This window comes from Nerophis lumbriciformis, linkage group LG06 (genome assembly GCF_033978685.3).
Source record: "Nerophis lumbriciformis linkage group LG06, RoL_Nlum_v2.1, whole genome shotgun sequence".
Classification (NCBI taxonomy): domain Eukaryota; kingdom Metazoa; phylum Chordata; class Actinopteri; order Syngnathiformes; family Syngnathidae; genus Nerophis; species Nerophis lumbriciformis.
In genome coordinates, this window is record NC_084553.2 from 43818154 (window position 1) to 43838049 (window position 19896).

At 37.7% G+C, this 19896-nt stretch overlaps 1 protein-coding gene across 1 annotated transcript in view; it reads left to right on the forward strand.

Moving 5' to 3' along the window:
• LOC133608830 (transmembrane protein 266-like) overlaps positions 1-18036 on the forward strand; it is a 140616-nt gene extending 122580 nt beyond the window's left edge. The window contains exons 8-11 of the mRNA XM_061964401.2: positions 1761-1876; positions 4999-5194; positions 13013-13075; positions 15841-18036. Coding sequence (XP_061820385.2) covers positions 1761-1876; positions 4999-5194; positions 13013-13075; positions 15841-16463 — 998 coding nt within the window. The 3' untranslated portion in view covers positions 16464-18036. The remainder of the gene's footprint in view (positions 1-1760; positions 1877-4998; positions 5195-13012; positions 13076-15840) is intronic.
• Positions 18037-19896: the final 1860 nt, after the last annotated feature.

The following is a 19896-nucleotide window of genomic DNA, read 5'->3' on the forward strand; positions in this document are numbered from 1 at the left end:
TGAGTGATTGAGCGTCCTTGTTAGGGTGCAGGGAGCGACCCGCGCACTTACCGCAAAGATTGACTCTCTCTCCCAATTAGTTTGATGTATAAAGTAGTAGTTGTTGCGTATCGGCCTTAATGGGAGAGGACATGCGGCAACAGTTGACTGCACAAGTGGGGAATGAGCAACTCCATACGCACACGTCATTTTCATTAATTTCATCATTTTCCACCACTTGTCTTATAGAGGGCATGGGTAAGCTGAAGCCTACAACAGCTGGGGTAAACTATGCAAGCAAAAAGGACATTTTTTTTTTTTTTTTTTACAAAATAAACCTTTTAGACAGATTGTCAAAGATACTGACTGGGATCAGCATATATTTGATATTGCATTTATTATCTACAGGAAACTTCCAGGGAGCAAGGAAGCGAGGAAAAACCTCACCAGTCGATCATGTTGAAATTGTACACAGGCTTGTAAATAGTTTGTCTGTGTTAGCGCTTATAATAACCATTTTACTAATACTTGGTTATTATTCAAATCCCGAAATGTAAATGGAGTATTGTTGGCGGTTTTTGAATGGTTATTTATTGGATTATATCTGCCCTGCGACCCCGAAAGGGACAAGCGGTTGAAAATGGATGTATGGATGGATGGGCGAAATAGAGGACCTCCCATTGGCTCCGCTAAGCTGACTTTTATTTACGTTTAATTACATTTTAGAATGCATTAAAAAAAATCCATCCGTCATCATGTCTTTCATATTGATTCTGAACAATAAGCAAAATTCCCCAAAAAGTGCAGTTCCCCTTGAAGTGCTGTATGTATGTTAAATCCAGTGCAAGGAGTGTTCAAATCCTTTATTTTGCCATATTTTCCATTAATTTTAGAGCACTTAAGACACTTTTTAAGGTGATTATATTTTTGAATAAAATATGTTTTTTTTTAAAATTGTTATAATTATTTTTAAGAACTTGATTTAAGCAAACCTTCCAGAGTGCATCCATTTTCTAAATGTGATACAAATGTCGTTTGAGTAATAATACATAAAAAAACGTGTTTGCTGCCATCTAGTGCTGTAATTGTAAAACTGCATTTAAAAGAGTAAATGCAAAATTAGGTGTGCTTATATAGACTAGACTTAGACTTAGACTTAGACTTCCTTTTTATTGTCATTCACATTTGAGCCTTACAGCACAGATAAGAACGAACTTTCATTACATAAGCTCATGGTAGTGCAGGATAAAAAAGCAATAAGGTGCATATATAAATAAATAAATATATATATAAATAATATATAAATATATATATAAAATAAATAAATATATATAAATAAATAAATAGATTACTGTACAGATAAATATATTGCACTTTTTCACATGCGTTCACGTTTATGGATGTATGTTATATTGTCTTTTTTATTCCAGCGAGTTAATGCATTTTGGGGGGAGTTGAGGGGATCATTTAATTATGATGCGTTCAAGAGTCTTACTGCCTGAGAGAAAAAGCTGTTACAGAACCTGGAGGTTCTGCTTCGGAGGCTGCGGAACCTCTTTCTAGAGTATAGAGTATAGTGATGCTGATGAACTGATACCATTTGTGTAATCATGATAACACTTTTTTTTTTTTTTGCACAAAACCCTAAGCATTCTGGAATTGTGTATACTTTATAGTTTTTTTTGGTTTTACAGTTGACAGTTTTTGACACTGCTTCATGTTCTACTAACACAATTAAACATTTCCTTGTGTGTTTGTCTTATGTTTCCCCTCTGTATTAGCTTATGTGCTCCAAGTCAAAGTGGAGATGGAGCTGGAGATCCAACACTGTGAGAAGACTAAGGCTGTCAGAGAAGAGCAGCTGGAGCGTCTCACTCAGATCTGCCAGGAACAAGCTGTGAGTAGACCTTTTATTTATTTACAACACATATAGACTAACAAAAATACTTCTTGTGTTGAGCTTTGCATTTGAAGTTGGAATAAAATAGGACACTTTAAGAAATTAGTACAATATGTATAACAGGGCTGAAAAGTAGAGTTTGTTTTCTGTTTACAAAAAAAGCTAGCATCTAATGAAAACTATGTATATTCAAGTTATCCGAACAATAAGTTAAGAGCTAAGTATATATCCTTTATACATATGAGAGATGTCAAATTAACACTTCAACTCATACAATAAATCACAGAATTAAACAGTCAAGCATTAATCATGTATAAGCAAATATATCACTTATACTTTTTTTTTTTTTACCTGAACCTGAACCTGAACCTGAATTTTGAACCGCAAATTATTACCTAAAAGGTGGTGCGGGTTGCTATATGGTCAGTGATCATGCCAATGCATACGTCAGTGCAAAAAATGATTGCGGAGATTTTCACTTCAAAATGAACCCCGGCTGGAGTTTAGATACAATTGTTACCAAGTTTTGAGACAAAATTTTGTGCATTCAAGTAAAACATATTTTAAAATTTGCCCTGTGATGAGGTGGAGACTTGTCCAGGGTGTACCCCGCCCTCCGCCCGAATGCAGCTGAGTTTAGGCTCCAGCACCCCCGCGGCCCCGAACGGGACAAGCGGTAGAAAATGGATAAATGATAAATGGGTTGTACTTGTATAGCGCTTTTCTACCTTCAAGGTACTCAAAGCGCTTTGACACTACTTCCACATTTACCCATTCACACACACGTTCACACACTGATGGAGGGAGCTGCCATGCAAGGCGCTAACCAGCACCCATCAGGAGCAAGGGTGAAGTGTCTTGCTCAGGACACAACGGACATGACGAGGTTGGTACTAGGTGGGGATTGAACCAGTGACCCTCAGGTTGCGCACGGCCACTCTTCCACTGCGCCACGCCGTCCCAATGTATGGATGGATGTGTGACATTCTGATAATTATTTTGCATTTGTGTCAAAATATTAGACTCTTTTTTTCAGTTAAATAAAATAATTATAAAAGTAATTTACTGCGATTAACCAAAATTCACAACTGTGATTATTTCATCTGATTAAAAAAATGTAATTATTTGACAGCACTTAATGTGTGTATATATATGCTGTATATATATATATATATATATATATATATATATATATATATATATATATATATATATATATATATATATATATATATATATATATATATATATATATATATATATATATGGGACAAGCAGTAGAAAATGCATGTATGTATATATATATATATATATATATATATATATATAATATATATAAGAAAGCATGATATTTCTTTTCATTGTTATGCCGATGACACACAAATGTATTTTCCATTAAAGAGAAATCATGCCTCTTCAATACAGCCATTACTTGCCTGTCTTGAGGATATCAAGGCCTGGATGGCCCTAAACTTCTTAAATTTTAATGAAAAGAAGACAGAAGTAATAGTGTTTGGACCTAGTGGTACCTGTGAGCTCCCCCCTGTTGACTTTGGCCCTTTGGCTTTGCACGTTAAGCCCATGGTCACCAACCTGGGCTTTCGTATTGACTGTGATTTTAAATTGGACCGTCAGATTGGCACAGTGGTGAAAGCCAGCTTTTTTTATTTACGTCAGCTGGCCAAGGTTAAAAACCTTCTTTCTAGGCAACAGTTAGAGACAGTAATCCATGCCTTTATCACATCTCGGCTGGATTACTGTAACTCTTTGTATTTTGGAATTAGTCAGTCCTCCCTCTCACGTCTGCAGCTGGTCCAAAATGCAGCTGCCCGACTTTTAACTAACACAAGAAAAAGAGAGCACATTACTCCTGTTTTAGCCTCCCTCCACTGGCTGCCTGTGTCTTTTAGAGTCCATTTTAAGATTATCTTACTCGTTTTTAAATCCTTACGTGGTCTTGCCCCACCTTACCTCTCTGAGCTGCTCCATCTGTATGCCCCCACCCGGTCCCTCAGGTCAGCTGATCAGCTGATCCTGGAGGTACCCAAAACAAAGCGCAAGCTCAGAGGGGACAGAGCTTTCTCTGTTGCGGGTCCCAAACTCTGGAACGATCTCCCTCTCCATGTGAGACAGGCCCCTTCTTTGGCTATTTTCAAGACCCTTCTTAAAACCCATTTTTATTCACTGGCTTTTAACCCAGCATGAGACTTTGAACTGTTTTTAGCTTTTAACTTTTTGAACTGTTTTTAACTTTTAAACTGTTTTTATCTAACAAACTGTTCTTAGGGTAATTTATATTTGCTTTTTAATTGTGTATTTTTATTTCTGTTTTAAATGTTATTTTTTAGTCTGTCCTTTGCCTCTATTTCTTTGTGGTGTACAGCCCTTTGTTTTTCAACTGTGCTTGTTTTTAAAGGGCTTTATAAATAAAGTTGGTATGGTATGGTATGGTATATATATATATATATATATATATATTATACATAATTTATGTTGACAATATAGGCATGTACGTTGAAATAAATTATATTTAAAAACATAGTATGATATGATTAATATATTCATAAATTTTGGTTCATTGTTTATTAATTTGCATTTATATAATTCAGTTTTTCAAATAGAAAAGCCCCTCATTACAAAAACTGTTATATCATTCATATTTATGACCAGGAGAGGGCAGCAACAGCTCACAAACGCTCTTTTCCAGCAGCACTTTTACTTTCTCCATACCACACATCATACAGTATAATATGTATAATATTGTTCTAAAAACAAAGAAGAAATCAAAATGACAAAATTATCAGTAAAAATGCAAAGTATTGTACCTGTACTTTTAATTTTTCACTGTCATTGATTCCTTATCATACGTATAATTTAAGCACAATAAATGACAGTTATACGACACAGTGAGTATTGACTGTTTACGACAGGGGGCGCCACTCTCCCATACTTAAATACATTACAGGTACTTTTTTCTCCATATTTTGCATGTATTTGTACAAATCACTTACTCTCTATCTCCTTATTTCTGTCCACTCGCTTTATTTTCAATCTTCCTTCCTCCTCATTTGCGCTCACAGCATGGTTCCTTGTTTTGTCTTCGATTCCAACATGTCCAGTTTGAGATCAGGCAGCTGAGGGCCCACCTGGCCCAGCAGGACCTGGACCTGGCGGCGGAGCGGGAAGCAGCCATGCAGATCCACCGTGTGTGGGCCAAGCAGGGCAGAAGTTTTCAGGTTATGGAGGGCTTTACTCCTGGGGAGTCTGATGACGAAGGCGCTCCAAGAAACCCCAGGGAGCTGCACAACACTGCAGGTAGGATACGGTGCATTTTGGGACTGGCAATCATGGTGCAGCTAGGATACTTTAAAATTATTTGACTTTTTACTTTTTCTGACTTATTGAGAACTTTGACATCAAATATAAACTAAAGCATTTATAAGGATCATAGTCAAATTTAGTTTTTGCTTTGTGGTGCATTTTTTTGTTGAAACTGCAGGCCTATGGCCTTCATACTATAAAGTGTCCCTTTTGATGAAATTTGGAAGTTAAAAATGCTAACCAAGACACTTTTTTGAGTTTCTTTCAAGGGAACTGCTTACAAATAAATAAGAGGAGGAAAAAGAAAATGTTTAGAAAATAATAACAAATGCTTAAAAATGTAATTGAACACCATGATTATTGAATATTTTTTATGGCAGAAATTTAAAAAAAGGATTAATTATATTTATATTCTCACTTTTTTTATTATTGCAGAAGTGCCCTAAAACACATTTCATGAGGTCAAAATGGGTTGAAGAAAATATCTGTGTTCATGGATATGTTCCATCTGATAGTCTTTGTAGGAAAAGTGTTTAGTATTAGTTGTGTTTGGATTGAGAAAAAATAATAGCACAAAAAACAAGTTTTTGGTTTTAATCCGTTGAAAAGTTATTCCTGGACTGGAGGACATTTTGTGATTGTGTAGTAGCTGTGAGGGAAATTCTAAATGAGCCAAACTTGCCTGTACTGTACGTCTTCAAGTACATGCTCATTTAAATATATATCACGCCAGGTGGAGCGTTTGCTTGAGAAAGCAACATGACAAACCAGCAGAGAGGTGCGTCATCGTGTATGTACATAATTATGTGGAACAAAAAGTCCCTAATGGTGCAACATCAGGCCAAGTGGATGCCGCCGCAGTGTAGGGTTAACACGCAGCAGTACAGCCCTGGAGCGTCTTGGAGGCTGCAGGCTCTTAGTCCTTCCATTCTCACACACAACAGCCATCTGACCGCAGGCACGCTGGGATCAATAGAGGGGGCAAAAAAGCTTTTAGGATGTGCTGAATGGTGGAGAAAACAAGCATGTTTTCTGACACTGTCAGTCTGTGCTTCAGAGAACCACGTGGTTCAAGAGGCTCTGCGTCGCGGTTATTCCACATACAGAGTGCTCTGTGCATTGGGTCTTGTTCGGAGTAGAGTGGGCTCCTGTCAACATCTGTTCTCATTCACCTGCAAACCACAATAGGGCTAAGCGGCAGCCACAATATTACCCAAGGGCATCATGGCAAATCTGGCTCTGGGAGACAAAGTGGGCCTTTTTACACCCAACATGGTCACTGTGATGAACACTTATTCCACACAAGCCTCAGCGCAGGTCAGGTCCACTCCAATCAAGTCAGTTCATTGTCAGATTTTTCTTTCTCTCACCTGCTCGATGACATCATGCTCCAAAAACGCCAGCTGCCCCAAGAGACAAAGGCTTTATGCCACCTTAGAAGTATTAAAACGTGTTACATTCTAACAACATCCACTGTCACTCAGGGACACAGTCTGCTCCTAGAAGCAGGTCATACTGCACAACTGGAGCAAATTATATTCATTTATTTTAACATTCAACGCTACATATGTGACACACTACCGTAATTTCCGCACCATAAGGCGCACCTAAAAACCTCCAATTTTCTCAAAAGCTGACAGTGCGCCTTATAATCCGGTGCGCCTTATATATGGACCAATATTGAGCCACAACAAACCAAAACTTCATTTTCATAAAGTTTAGGTCTCGCAACTACGGTAAGCAGCCGCCAACTTCATTTTCCCCCGTAGAAGAAGAAGTTCTTCTTCTACGGTAAGCAGCCGACCCGTAGAAGAAGAAGAAGCGTGCGGTGCATGCTGGGATATATGACTGCGCGAGGCGTGCCGTTTTGATTTCCATTTGTTTGTTTATGTAAAGACCCCAAAATGGCTCCTATTAAGAGACACGCTTACGACGCAGAGTTTAAACTCAAGACGATCAGTAGAACACGGGAATAGAGCAGCAGCGACACTGACTCGATTAATGACGACTTCGACGAGACGGATGCCGTATCCGCCCAATTGTTTGATTCGGACACTGAAGAAGAAGAATTCGAGGGATTCGTGTATGAGGAATAACTTCATATTATTGGGGCGGTATAGCTTGATTGGTAGAGTGGCCGTGCCAGCAACTTTAGGGTTTCAGGTTCGATCCCCACTTCCGCCATCCTAGTCACTGCTGTTGTGTCCTTGGGCAAGACACTTTACCAACCTGCTCCCAGTGCCACCCACACTGGTTTAAATGTAACTAAGATATTGGGTTTCACTATGTAAAGCGTTTTGAGTCACTAGAGAAAAGCGCTATATAAATATAATTCACTTCATAAAGTGAGCTTTACACGTTTATTTTGTGTGTTGTGTTGTGTGACATTAACGTTGGAGCAACGTTGAGTTATTGATATATTGTTATTGCTCTGCACTATTTCGAGTGGTACTATATTGTGATTGCACTAACGTTTGATTTACCGTAACAGTATCACTGTTTTTTACGTGTTTATTGAATCAGGGAAAAGTTCCCCTCCACTATGTGATGTAAATGTTGCACTACATGTTATACCTTGCTCTTGTTAAAAGATAAACAAAACACCACGTCACTGTCTTTACCTCGGAGGAAATAATAAAACAGCTGTTTATTCATTTTGGGAGTGAACAGAGTTGTCAGAACGCTGGTTTGTAATTATTAATAAAGTTTGACTGACCTATCTGACTGTTTTGTTGACATTCCCTTTAGCGCAGCTCCATCTAATGGATGCATAGGTGCGCCTTATAATCCGGTGCGCCTTATATATGAACAAAGTTTTGAAATATGCCATTCATTTAAGGTGCGCCTTATAATCCGGTGCGCCTTATAGTCCAGAAAATACGGTATTTGGAATATAAACTGAATCCCAATAAGATAACAAAGAACACATTTAGTTTGTGTCTGCATTTTAATAAAGGTGCCTCAGTCTGGATTTTTTTCCCAATGTACTTTTGTTGACACTACGCATTTTAGAATAATACAAAAAAAAAAACATGATGGTTAGGTTTGTACAAATTTAGATTACTCCTATATATGTTTTATCCTATTATTTTATCTTAGTAATCTATTTATATCTGCACCTTATTGCTCTTTTATCCTTCACTACAACGAGCTAATGCAACAAAATTGTCTTCTTATCTGTACTGTCAAGTTAAAATTTGAATGACAATAAAAGGAAGTGTAAGTCTAATGTTTGATCTTTTAGCAATGTGCATATGTCCTTACGGCTTTTATGACTAAAGGACTACAGATAAAACAAAGCAACTTTGTATTTAAGTATAGCTCTTTTATTTGCAATTTGGCAAAAATGCTCCAAATAAATCCAGCAACTAAAAAAAATCTAAACCAAAGAGAACTGAGGGTTGAAGATTTAAGAGAAGCTGATATTTCCCAAAAGGCCTGGTCTACTACTAAAGGTTTGCATGTACTAAAAAAAAGTGCAAACTTGATAGCATGTGCAAAGATAATCTACTAAACCTGTGTGCAGAGGATTGTGTCTCTTTAGTGGGCAGAATAAGGAGGAGCGCAATCCATTTTTCATGTCTGTCTTCAAGACTACGCAGAATACATGCTGATCATCAGAACGGCCACAATACTGGGAGGAGAAGATGCAGATATATTTATTCATCACGCGCAATGTGGTTTATCAAAGCTGAAACTGCTCTCTGGGTACTGTTTTGCATCTTTATTTAGCATGTTTGAAAAGTCCATGCAAATTGACACGGTTACACACAGAGCTGTGGGAAAGGAGATAATCAATGGGCAGAGAATCCTATGTCCTACATGCTTGTGTCAACATATATCGACTGCCAAAATTAAAAAATATTAGACATATCATCTACATACATAGATAGATAGATGTTACTTTACATGCAGTCGGCTTTCGACCAAATGTTTTTAGCCCAAGTCAAAAGGTTTGAACACCCCTGTCCTATATAAACAAAAAACGTCTTGCAATATGCATTTTCTTGCGTCTGGAATATTATATATCACGCTCGCAGTTAGTGCGAGCATCTTCCATAAGCGCACCTTCAGCGCTGTAAAAAACTGAGTTCCATTGTAAATCGCACTGCAGGACTGCTTTAAAAATGCCTATAGAAAGTGTTACACAGATGTCAGCTGCATGTTTGAAAACATAGTAAACCATACTTGCCAACCTTGAGACCTCCAAATTCGGGAGATTTTGGGAGGGGGTGTTGAGGTTGAGGTGGGCGGTGTCGGGGGGCGGGCTTAAGGGGGGAGGAGTATATTTATAGCTAGAATTCACTGAAATTCAAGTATTTCTTATATATATATATATATATATATATATATATATATATATATATATATATATATATATATATATATATATATATGTATATATATGTATGTGTGGGAAAAAAATCACACATACACATATATTGCGCTCTACCACGGTATCGAGCACTATTTTTTGGATAATCTTATTAAGACATATATATGTATATATATATGTAAAATAAATACTTGACTTTCAGTGAATTCTAGCTATATATATGTATATGTATTTTATTGTATATATATATATACATAGAAATCAAATAAATACTTGAATTTCAGTGTTCATTTATTTACACATATACACACATAACACTCCTCTCTACTCATTGTTGTATTTGAAAGTGCAATGCTTTGCAGCCAGTAGCACAGCCTTTGAAGGAGCGTAGGTATGGGCAGTGTAATAATCTGGGCTGCAGTCAATAACCAGGCGAGGTGACGAAGTTACGTCTCTTTACTTCATACTTCAGAACTGACTCCTACACTTGCCGTCAGGGTGCGCAATACAACGTAAACCGTTGGCCAACCAAAAAGTAACCACAGAACAATAGTGTTCTGTGGTTACTTTTTGGTTGGCCAAGTGGACGTGACGACAGGCTGTCCTCCCTCAGGTCCGCACGGATTTGGAGGGGGCGTTTCTTAAGTCCGGTTAGAAATCGGGAGAAATTCGGGAGAATGGTTGTCCCGGGATATTTTTTGGAGAGGGACTGAAATTCGGGAGTCTCCCGGAAAATTCGGGAGGGTTGGCAAGTATGTAGTAAACACCACAGGTCGAAGCACGATGACATGTTTGTGCAGAAAATAGGTGTTTCTGCGGTAAAACCCACATAGTTTACACCAATTAAAAAAGCAGTCCCCACCCCTTTTCAGTTGAACATGCAGTCTTAGTAGATCACATGCAACACGCCTACTAATAGTACATGCAATTTTAGCGCGTGCAAAACAAAAATAATAATGATTTTCTTTTGCAAAAGAAAACGGAGAAGAAAACATAGATCGATTTGCCCACGTTTTTTCTTAAATTACCAGCACAACATAACACCAACAGAACCAATGTTGTAATACTAATAATACTGAGTAAACTGTTCAATGAGAACTAATACAACTGATGAGTTCATTGTAAACAACAGTACACGCTTTTTCACACCAACAAATTTTAAAGCGTATTCGGTGCTAGATCATACTATTCTATTTTTCAGACCATAGGGTGCACCGGATTATAAGGCACACTGCCGATAAGTGGGTCTATTCAAGTCTATTTTCATACAAAAGGCGCATTAAAAGGGTCATATTATGATTTTTTTCCCCCACTTTTTTAAAACACTTCCTTATGGTCTACGTAACATGTAATGGTGGATCTTTGGTCAACATGTTGCATAGATTATGTTTTACAGACAATCTTCAAGCCATTTTCTCTTTAGTCTTCAGTCTCTTCAGAATGAGCTATTTTTTGGGTCTTATTTTTAGTACGTGTCTCCACTTCGACTGTGTTTTCCCCCTGGTCATCTTTGTTGTACCGGTAGTTTTTTAGCGCTTCCATAGTGAGTCTCCTGACAGATATAAGTTAGAACTGTACACTACTTTATATTAGAAATGGCAACAGGGGAGGATGAATGCCCCACACCAAGAGGATAGAGAAAAAGTAGTATCTTATTGACTACAGCTGGACTACAATGGTGGACTTATGCAGATCCCAAATACATATCAGCAGGTGCCAATAGGCAAGAACAGTTGGTTTTGCATAATAGGTCGAAACGATACACCAGATAATATGACTCGGAATAGGTGCCATTTTGGGGTGCTATACACACAATATAATAATACCCGTGTGTTGAAGCACAGTACGTCTGACTACGATAGTGGTGAAACTGCGACAATTCATCAAGTGGTTTACAAAAGTCGTACAACAGAATTTTGACAGATTTATGAGCACTGTGTGTTCTATATTCTCAATGAAACATCAAAGTTTTGGTCTTGCTTGCTTGCTTCCTATATTGAACATCAGACGTCTACCTGCAGTCAAAAGTATCGCTTATTTGTGACTCCCAACTGGTCACACTTATCATTACACTGTGTATCAAATAAGATTGCTTCGATGTTGGTAAGGGCAACCAGAATCAATCCGTACATTAGGCGCACCGGGTTATAAGGCGCACTGTCGATTTTTGAGAAAATGAAAGGATTTTAATTGCGTCTTATAGTCCGAAAAATACGGTAATAACCTTAAATTAAATTGTAACAAATATAGACAAAATATAGTTACTATTGATATTGTAATTTATAAGGTACATGCTTCCAGAGCATTCAATGGTACAGGTATACTTGTTGATATGTTGCAGCTCTAAACACTGTGCTTAGAAATAAAACAATACATTTTACCGTACGCCTATATCCATATTCATAGTGATTCTTGGTCCAGTGGCACTGCAGCCACATCCAGGCTGCAGTATAATGGAGAACTGCACTAAAAGGAGCACAGCATGTCACCTCTCCTTTTACGCACACGAGTGACAGCTTGATAACTGGGCTGTCTCACAAAAAGAGCCGAGAGCCTTTTTATGTATGCTGGACAGCCAATTCTTCCCCTCCACCTTTCTCCATCACTCATGTGTTATTAATTGTGAAGCGATTGTCTCCGTCTTGTTTTAGCAAGCGCAATGCTTCCTCTCCGGGGGTGGCCCAGGGATTAATATTTTAAAATGAAAAATAAATGAGATTACCCATAAGAGTCTGCAGAGTGTCCCGCGGGACGGGGGCTAGCACTCAAGCTACCCGTGCTTCGCACTCAGCCAGCAGACAGTGAGCTCAAGACCAATCAAGCGAGTACAAGATCCCTGCCATTCAAGCGGGCATATAGGCCCCAACAAAGAGCTCTCATCTGTGCCCACTATGTCCCCTAAGCCCCCTTACTGCTCAACCGGGCGCTGTCTATTACCTGGTGCACTATGGTTAATGTAGCGCCAAGCGGAGCGTGAGCCTTTCAAGCACCTGTGGCCTGGGGCACAAGTCGTTTCTGTCAATATTTCCTTGTAAACATTACAGATAGTTTCCATTTATAGTGTTTACAATGAAATGGATCAAAGTGGCCACAAGGGTGTAAAATCCAATTAGTCAATTCTGTGCTGAGAATTACCGTATTTTTCAGACTATAAGTCGCAGTTTTTTTCATAGTTTGGCCGGGCTCCAGTGCAAGTTATATATGTTTTTTTCCTTCTTTATTATGCATTTTCGGCAGGTGCGACTTGTACTCCGGTGCGACTTATACTCCGAAAAATAGGGTAATTCCTATTTAACTACAGAGTAGGCCACTCATTTGAAATACAACCCTAGACAAGTCTTATTTTGTTTTACTTTTGAATATGCACTTAAATTATATTTATAATCTATAACGCAATACAGTTCACTAATTTCTTGGCATTATTTTACTGTTGTCTTTACATTATAACTTTACCACGTCATGTATTTTCCAATCAGATCCAGTTGTACGTGACGACATGAACAACTACATCAGCCAGTACTACAGTGAAGGAAGCTCTGGTGAGTGGCTCCACATATTCGTCAAACTTGATATGTTTTTGTTTTTTTACTTACAGTAGTGTAGTGTGTGGGGATAAAAGTAGTTGTACATACAGTAAAAAGTAATACTCCAACCAACACTACATTGTTGTATAAAAAACAACAATAATAATATTAAAATTATTATTCAAATTAATATTATTGTTGTTTTTATTATTGTTGTCGATGTTATTTGTTATTTGTAATGTATGATTGATATAATATATTGTCACTAGGGATGTCCGATAATGGCTTTTTGCCGATATCCCGATATTGTCCAACTCTTTAATTACCGATACCGATATCAACCGATACCGATATCAACAGATATATGCAGTCGTGGAATTAACACATTATTATGCCTAATTTGGACAACCAGGTATGGTGAAGATAAGGTACTTTTTAAAAATAATAATAAAATAAGATAAATAAATTAAAAACATTTTCTTGAATAAAAAAAGAAAGTAAAACAATATAAAAACAGTTACATAGAAACTAGTAATTAATGAAAATTAGTAAAATTAACTGTTAAAGGTTGGTACTATTAGTGGACCAGCAGCACGCACAATCGTGTGTGCTTACGGACTGTATCCCTTGCAGACTGTATTGATATATATTGATATATAATGTAGGAACCAGAATATTAATAACAGAAAGAAACAACCCTTTTGTGTGAATGAGTGTGAATGAGTGTAAATGGGGGTGGGAGGTTTTTTGGGTTGGTGCACTAATTGTAAGTGTATCTTGTGTTTTTTATGTTGATTTAATAAATAAAAAAAAACTAAAAAAAAAACTTATACCGATAATAAAAAAACCGATACCGATAATTTCCGATATTACATTTTAACGCATTTATCGACATCCCTAATTGTCACCAACACATTGTAATTCCATCGAGTATTCTAAAACCATTTATTTTTTATTGTCGCTTTTTTACACGCTGAAATGGGAAAATGGAATCTGGTATTTAAATGAAGAAAATGTTGTTTGGGCTTTGTGACATTACAATGCAGGTGAGTGGTCAGTACATTTCTCCTTATAGCCCAAAAACAGTACAAGCTCAAAGTAAGATGGGAAAAGTTGTGAAACAATCTTACAATCATCTAAAAAAACAACTTTTGGACAATAAGGACCCCTGAGTCCAGATGGGGACCGTACAGTAGTACCTTAACTTAATTGGTTCTATGACCGAGGTCTTAACACAAAACACCTGTATCTCAAATCACCGAAATAATTCAAATCAATTTAATCCGAGTTTGGCCCCAACAACACAATTTGAACTTGTAACATCTCTTAGAAAAGGAAAAACCTTTGAATAAGAAATATTCTATGAAAAGCAATGCAATAAAATGTACTGCAAACAACTACTGTAGTTTTTCTTATTATTTTTTTTGTTCTTCTTTTCGTTTAGCACCTTCTTCTTTTTCTTGTTCTTCTTTAAGTTTTTTTTTCTTCTTCTACTGTATTGTTGTTGTTGTTCTTCTTCTTTCTCTTTTTGTTCTTGATTTTCTTCTTCTATTTTTTATATTCTTTTTATTCCTCTTTTTCTTTTTCTTCTTCTTTTTTCTTTTTCTTCTTCTTGTGTTAATTATTTTTGTTGTAATTATTTTTGTATCCTTCCTCTTTTTCTTCATGTTCTCGTTTTTATTATTCCATTTATTATTGTTGTTCTTTTTGTTCTTGTTCTTTATGTTTCTATTTTTCTTCTTCTTCATCATCTATTCTTCTTGTTTTGTCCTTCTTGTTGTTGTTCATGTTCTTCTTGTTTATGTTCTTCTTTTTGTTTTGTTCTTCTTCTTTTTGTTCATCTGCTTCCTGTTTTTGTTCTTCTTTCTTCTTTTTGTTCGTCTTGTTCTTCTTTAAGTTTTTTTCTTCTTCTACTCTATTGTTGTTGTTCTTCTTCTTCTTTTTCTTTCTCTTTTTGTTCTTGATTTTCTTCTTCTATTTTTTTAATGTTGTTTTTATTCCTCTTTTTCTTTTTGATTTTCTTTTTCTTCTTCTTGTATTAATTATTTTTGTTGTAATTATTTTTTGTATCCTCCCTCTTTTTGTCCATGTTCTCGTTTTTATTATTCCCTTTGTAATTGTTGTTCTTTTTGTTCTTGTTTTTTATGTTTCTATTTTTCTTCTTCTTCATCTTCTATTCTTCTTGTTTTGACCTTCTTGTTGTTGTTCATGTTCTTCTTGTTTATGTTCTTCTTTTTGTTTTGTTCTTCTTTTTGTTCTTCTACTTCCTGTTTTTGATCTTCTTTCTTCGTTTTCTTCTTCTATTATTTCAGTTTTTCTTCTTTGTCTTCTTCTTTTTCCGTATCTTTTTCCTCTTTTTCTTTTTCTTCCTCTTCTCATTATTTTCCTCCTTTTCCTTTTTCTCTTTTTCTCCCTTGTCCTCCTCATCTTTTTTTTTTCACATCCTTTTCCTTGTCCTCTTCTTACTCATAACTCTAATGTATGCTTGCAACCTAAATTAAAACAAAAATACGAGACAGCTTGCATCTCAAACTACTAGTAAGTTGGTGTAATAATAATAATAATAATAGTAATACATAATAGTAATACAATAAGGCGCCTTTCCCCGTACGGCACTAAAAAGCAGTTAAAAATTACAATCAAACAGTTAAAAATGTGAGTTATTTGTAGCCCTGAAACCAAAACCACTATGTTGTTATTCCCTTGGCATCTTGGATTTAAATGACTTCATTGCCCCACACAGCAGAAAAAATGAGCTGGTTATTTTTGTTTTCCTAAAGATGCCAGAACTTCTGGCCTAGGTAACCGGGTCATCACCACAGCTGCCATCGACGTCCACCTCCCCACCAATCCCATCCAGTCCAACTCCAAGCTCGCTATGAAGCGCCTGGGTAGCGGCGTTAGCGAACCCCCCACCAACATGTCCCGGTCCAGCGGATGCCTGACCACCCGCCCCAACACCCTGAAAACCCACATCCTGCGCTCTTCTGCGACGGACTCCGGCAGCAGCACAGCCCAGGACTTGAACCTGAAATACACTTCTCACCGCTGCTGCCCGCCTTCGCTCCAGGATCAGGGCCAGAATATGGTGGTGCAAGACTTTCTCTCATTTTCTGAGGACTCCTGCCTTGCACAGAAGGGCCTGACAGTGGACCCGGTCAACCTAAAGCTCCCTAGTCCCACTGGCTCCGAGAAGGCCAGCCTGGAACTGGACCACAGAATAAACATGTTCAACCGCAGGAACCAAGAGGAGAGGCGAGGCCGAGGAGGACGAGGTTGCGTTCTGCTACAGACAAAGCCTCTTATTCACCTACAGGGCGGCGCCACAGAGCCCTCACTGGAGGAGAAGTACTGTCTCTTGGGGCCCGCTGACACAACTCTGGGGCATCTGTCTGACACATAACAGATTTATGCAACAGAATATTTTCTTCTTGTACTGCCAACATCTACAGGATAACCTCAAGAGAGCAAGTTTAAGATTTTCAACAAAAACGCCACAAAGTTGGAGCTTTTCCATAATCTACGACATCCTCTGGTCCTCCGTGGTAGACATGAAGATGACAGCACAAATACAACAAAACTCAATCAGACTGGACCGCAGCAGGGATGGGCACAATTATTGTTTAAACCAGCAGTCCTTAACCTTTTTGACCTTGTGGCCCAACTTTTTCGAAAACATAGGGGCCCGGGGCCCACTCAAATACTAACACTGAATTAGTAATCTTACTCTTGATTTTAATCGTACTCAATAATTATATGTAATTTACTTACAGTTTAACAGGATAAACCTAAAATAATGTAAAACTATGTCTTAATCACAAAGATTATTATCAAGGCTTAGGTCAGGCTGATTACAAAAATGTTAATACTGCTGATAAAAACTGATGAAAAATAAATTTATATACAATTACTAATGCAAAAATAAATACATTCTAACTAAATAATATATATGTTTCTTGAATAAACTGTCAATAAAATTAAAGTGTAAATTAAATACAGCTTCAACACTTTGGTCATAATTTTTGCGCTTAAGAAATTACTATGACTTTAGCTCCAGACTTCTTTGTTATTGTTGTTATTGTCATTACTGCCACAAGTGGTGGAAAAGTGTGCTACCATTTAAGTACCGCTGCGGCCCATACGGGCAATAGCTGAGAAACAGTAGTTTAAATGATTATTTGATCATTAAAACTGCTGTAGATTGAGTCAAAATTGGGTGCACCACTTAAATGCAACTAGCAGAGGCGCTGTTGTTTCATTATCAATAATGTTGCTGTCTAAAGAAGCCACAGCTACTTAGGAAGCTGTGGCACAGTTCCTCCATGCAGCATTGTTCTTCTAAACACGGGCATGGAAACAGGAGTTCAGAACTTCACAGAGAGAATTTCCCATTGCATTAGATTTATTTTAAAAGTGTGATCCCACCGTAATAATCAATGTTGCCCGTAGTCGGTCAAGGAGATATTGTGAGATGCCCATCTCTAGTGGACTTTAAGGTGTTTTCAAACACATCAGGAACCCTCTTTTAAAAGACTATGAACTTTATACGAATCAAAACCAGCAAAGAGGCCGTTAAAGCCTTCAATGAACATCTCTTTTCCAAACAAAGATGCTGTTATATAAACTTTTCATTTTTAATGTTGTTTTCTTATCTTGTCATATACCTAACCATGCTCCTTTTTTCTTCAAAGAGACACAGGGTACATGGCTGGATGAATAATACTCTCACATTTACTCCCACTGGATTCATTTTGGAACTGTTAAGATTGGTCCTATAGACTTTTTGTTGTTATCGTTGAATTAAAAGTCATTTGGCTACGTTGGAGTAGAAACAAAAGGTAAGTTGTCGGTTTTTTTTAAACTAGTGAGAAATTGCTTACTGAAACTGGAGTGTTTGTAGCATGATCCTTTAAAATGATGAGCAAGTTATTTGCACTTTAATGTTTACACGGCCACTTTTGTAGACTTGATATACAGGGGGGGGGGGGTCATTGCAAGTGCAGGTGTTGCCATTTCATGAAAAGTAATATTAATTAAAAAAAAACGTATTTCCTTACTTTTCTCTGTTCAATGATTGTTTGTAATTGTTTTGCATCGAGGTGAGCATCTTCATTGTTTGGCACTGCTTTGATGGATTTTCTTCATTCAATTTTGCTAAAATTTAACAAGTTCTCGTCAGTCCCCTAATGGTGTGTACTAGGGCTGCAACAAGTATTCGATGAAATCGATTAAAATCGATTATAAAAATAGTTGCTGATTAATTTTTCCAATTTTTTTTTTCAATTTTTTATTTTTTTTAAAAACCTTTATTTATAAACTGCAACATTTACAAACAGCTGAGAAACAATAATCAAAATAAGTATGGTGCCAGTATGCTGTTTTTTTCCCCAATAATATACTGGATAGGATAGAAATGTATTTTGTCTCTTTTATACGATTATTAATCGATTAATCAAAGTAATAATCGACAGATTAATCGATTATCAAATGAATCGTTAGTTGCAGCCCTAGTGTGTACCAAATGGTGCGCTATAAGGCCTGAGAGTTGCAACGGATGTTCTGTAACAACATTGGGGTCCATCCATCCATCCGTAGATGGACCCATCCATTTTCTTCCGCTTGTCCCTTTCAGGGTCGCGGGGGGTCGCTGGAGCCTATCTCTGTGTGGGAAATTTGAAGTTAACCCGATGTACGGTTTTTATAACAGCGCCACCACATGGTGTATTTTTCAGATAAATATTGCACAGTAGGGGTGCATGTTTTCATAAAGTTTCAAACTTTTGGGGGCAGAATTTCTGGAGTCAAATATTTGCATGAACATGCCTCAAGGCCCTTCATTATACTGTAACAGGGGGGGCTGCGACCCCCAGCGGGTCCGCGGAGGTACTGCAGAAAGGTTGTAAAATATTTAGTTGGTTGGACTTTTTTGTATATATTATTTTTCCACAAGTTTAAATTTTTATAAATATACACTATATTGTTAAAAGTATTTGTCCACTTGCCTTGACTCACATATGAACTTGAAGTGCCATCCCATTCCTAACCCATAGGGTTCAATATGATGTCGGTCCACCTTTTGCAGCTATTAGAGCTTCAACTCTTCTGGGAAGGCTGTCCACAAGGTTGCGGAGTGTGTTTATAGGAATTTTCTACCATTCTTCCAAAAGCGCATTGGTGAGGTCACACACTGATGTTGGTTGAGAAGGCCTGGCTTTCAGTCTCCGTTCTAATTCATCCCAAAGGTGTTCTATCGGGTTCAGGTCAGGACTCTGTGCAGGCCAGTCAAGTTCATCCACACCAGACTCTGTCATTCATGTATTTATGGACCTTGCTTTGTGTACTGATGCACAGTCATGTTGGAAGAGGAAGGGGCCCGCTCCAAACTGTTTCCACAAGGTTGGGAGCATGGAATTGTCCAAAATGTTTTGGTATCCTGGAGCATTCAAAGTTCCTTTCACTGGAACTAAGGGGCCAAGCCCAATTCCTGAAAAACAACCCCACAACATAATTCCTCCTCCATCACATTTCATACTGGGCACAATGCAGTATGGTTCTCCTGGCAACCTCCAAAGCCAGACTCGTCCATCAGGTTGCCAGATGGAAAAGCGTGATTCGTCACTCCAGAGAAGGCGTCTCCACTGCTCTAGAGTCCAGTGGCGACGTGCTTTACACCACTGCATCCCACGCTTTGCATTGGACTTGGTGATGTATGGCTTTGATGCAGCTGCTCGGCCATGGAAACCCATTCCATGAAGCTCTCTGCGTACTGTTTGTGGGCTAATTGGAAGGTCACATAAAGTCTGGAGCTCTCTAGCAACTGACTGTGCAGAAAGTCT